This window comes from Limulus polyphemus, unplaced genomic scaffold, assembly GCF_000517525.1.
Source record: "Limulus polyphemus unplaced genomic scaffold, Limulus_polyphemus-2.1.2 Scaffold9195, whole genome shotgun sequence".
Lineage (NCBI taxonomy): Eukaryota > Metazoa > Arthropoda > Merostomata > Xiphosura > Limulidae > Limulus > Limulus polyphemus.
In genome coordinates, this window is record NW_013674805.1 from 10532 (window position 1) to 11205 (window position 674).

Consider the following 674-nt stretch of genomic DNA (forward strand, 5'->3'; position numbering starts at 1 on the left):
ACTGAACTAAACAAGTTGATGCATTAAATTATGATAATATTACAATAATACTTACGATATAGGAATGGGAATAGGTAAGGGGATGGGTAGGGGAATGGGAATGATTCCACCTCCACCACCACCACCTTTCCCTCCACCTAATCCTGCTAATCCACCAAGTAGCAGACCAAGTCCCAGGCCTCCTCCACCTTTTCCTCCTAACCCCCCTCCTCCTAAACCAGTTTTAACTGGAGGAAGTGCCAGAAGAAGGAAAACGAATCCTACGTAGTAGCCTGGAGATCTCATTGCTAAACAAAAAAAAAAAACAGTCATCGTTTTCAGATTTTGAATCTTGTAAAATAAAACGTATTTGTGAACAATTTTTTTATATCATAAGTTGGCAAATGAGGTGAGTAGTAAATGGCGGATAATTCAGGTAATTAAATACGATAGTTATTTTCCGTTTACTAACGTTCCATCTCATTTACTGTCCTACTTTACGATCTAAAATATCCGCCATTTACTAACGTTCCATCTCAATTTACTGTCCTACTTTACGATCTAAAATATCCGCCATTTACTAACGTTCCATCTCATTTACTGTCCTACTTTACGATCTAAAATATCCGCCATTTACTAACGTTCCATCTCATTTACTGTCCTACTTTACGATCTAAAATATCCGCCATTTACTA

General features: G+C 37.5%; 1 protein-coding gene across 2 annotated transcripts in view; it reads right to left on the bottom strand.

The window, feature by feature from the left end:
* Positions 1 to 674, bottom strand: part of LOC106475801 (glycine-rich protein 23-like) — a 10916-nt gene that overhangs the window by 2777 nt on the left and 7465 nt on the right. For both annotated transcript variants that reach the window (XR_002608990.1, XM_013936477.2), the window contains exon 2: positions 56 to 287. Coding sequence is in view for 1 of the 2 variants with exons in the window: in XM_013936477.2 (XP_013791931.1) it covers positions 56 to 285 (230 nt within the window). In the remaining variant the exon portion in view is untranslated. The remainder of the gene's footprint in view (positions 1 to 55; positions 288 to 674) is intronic.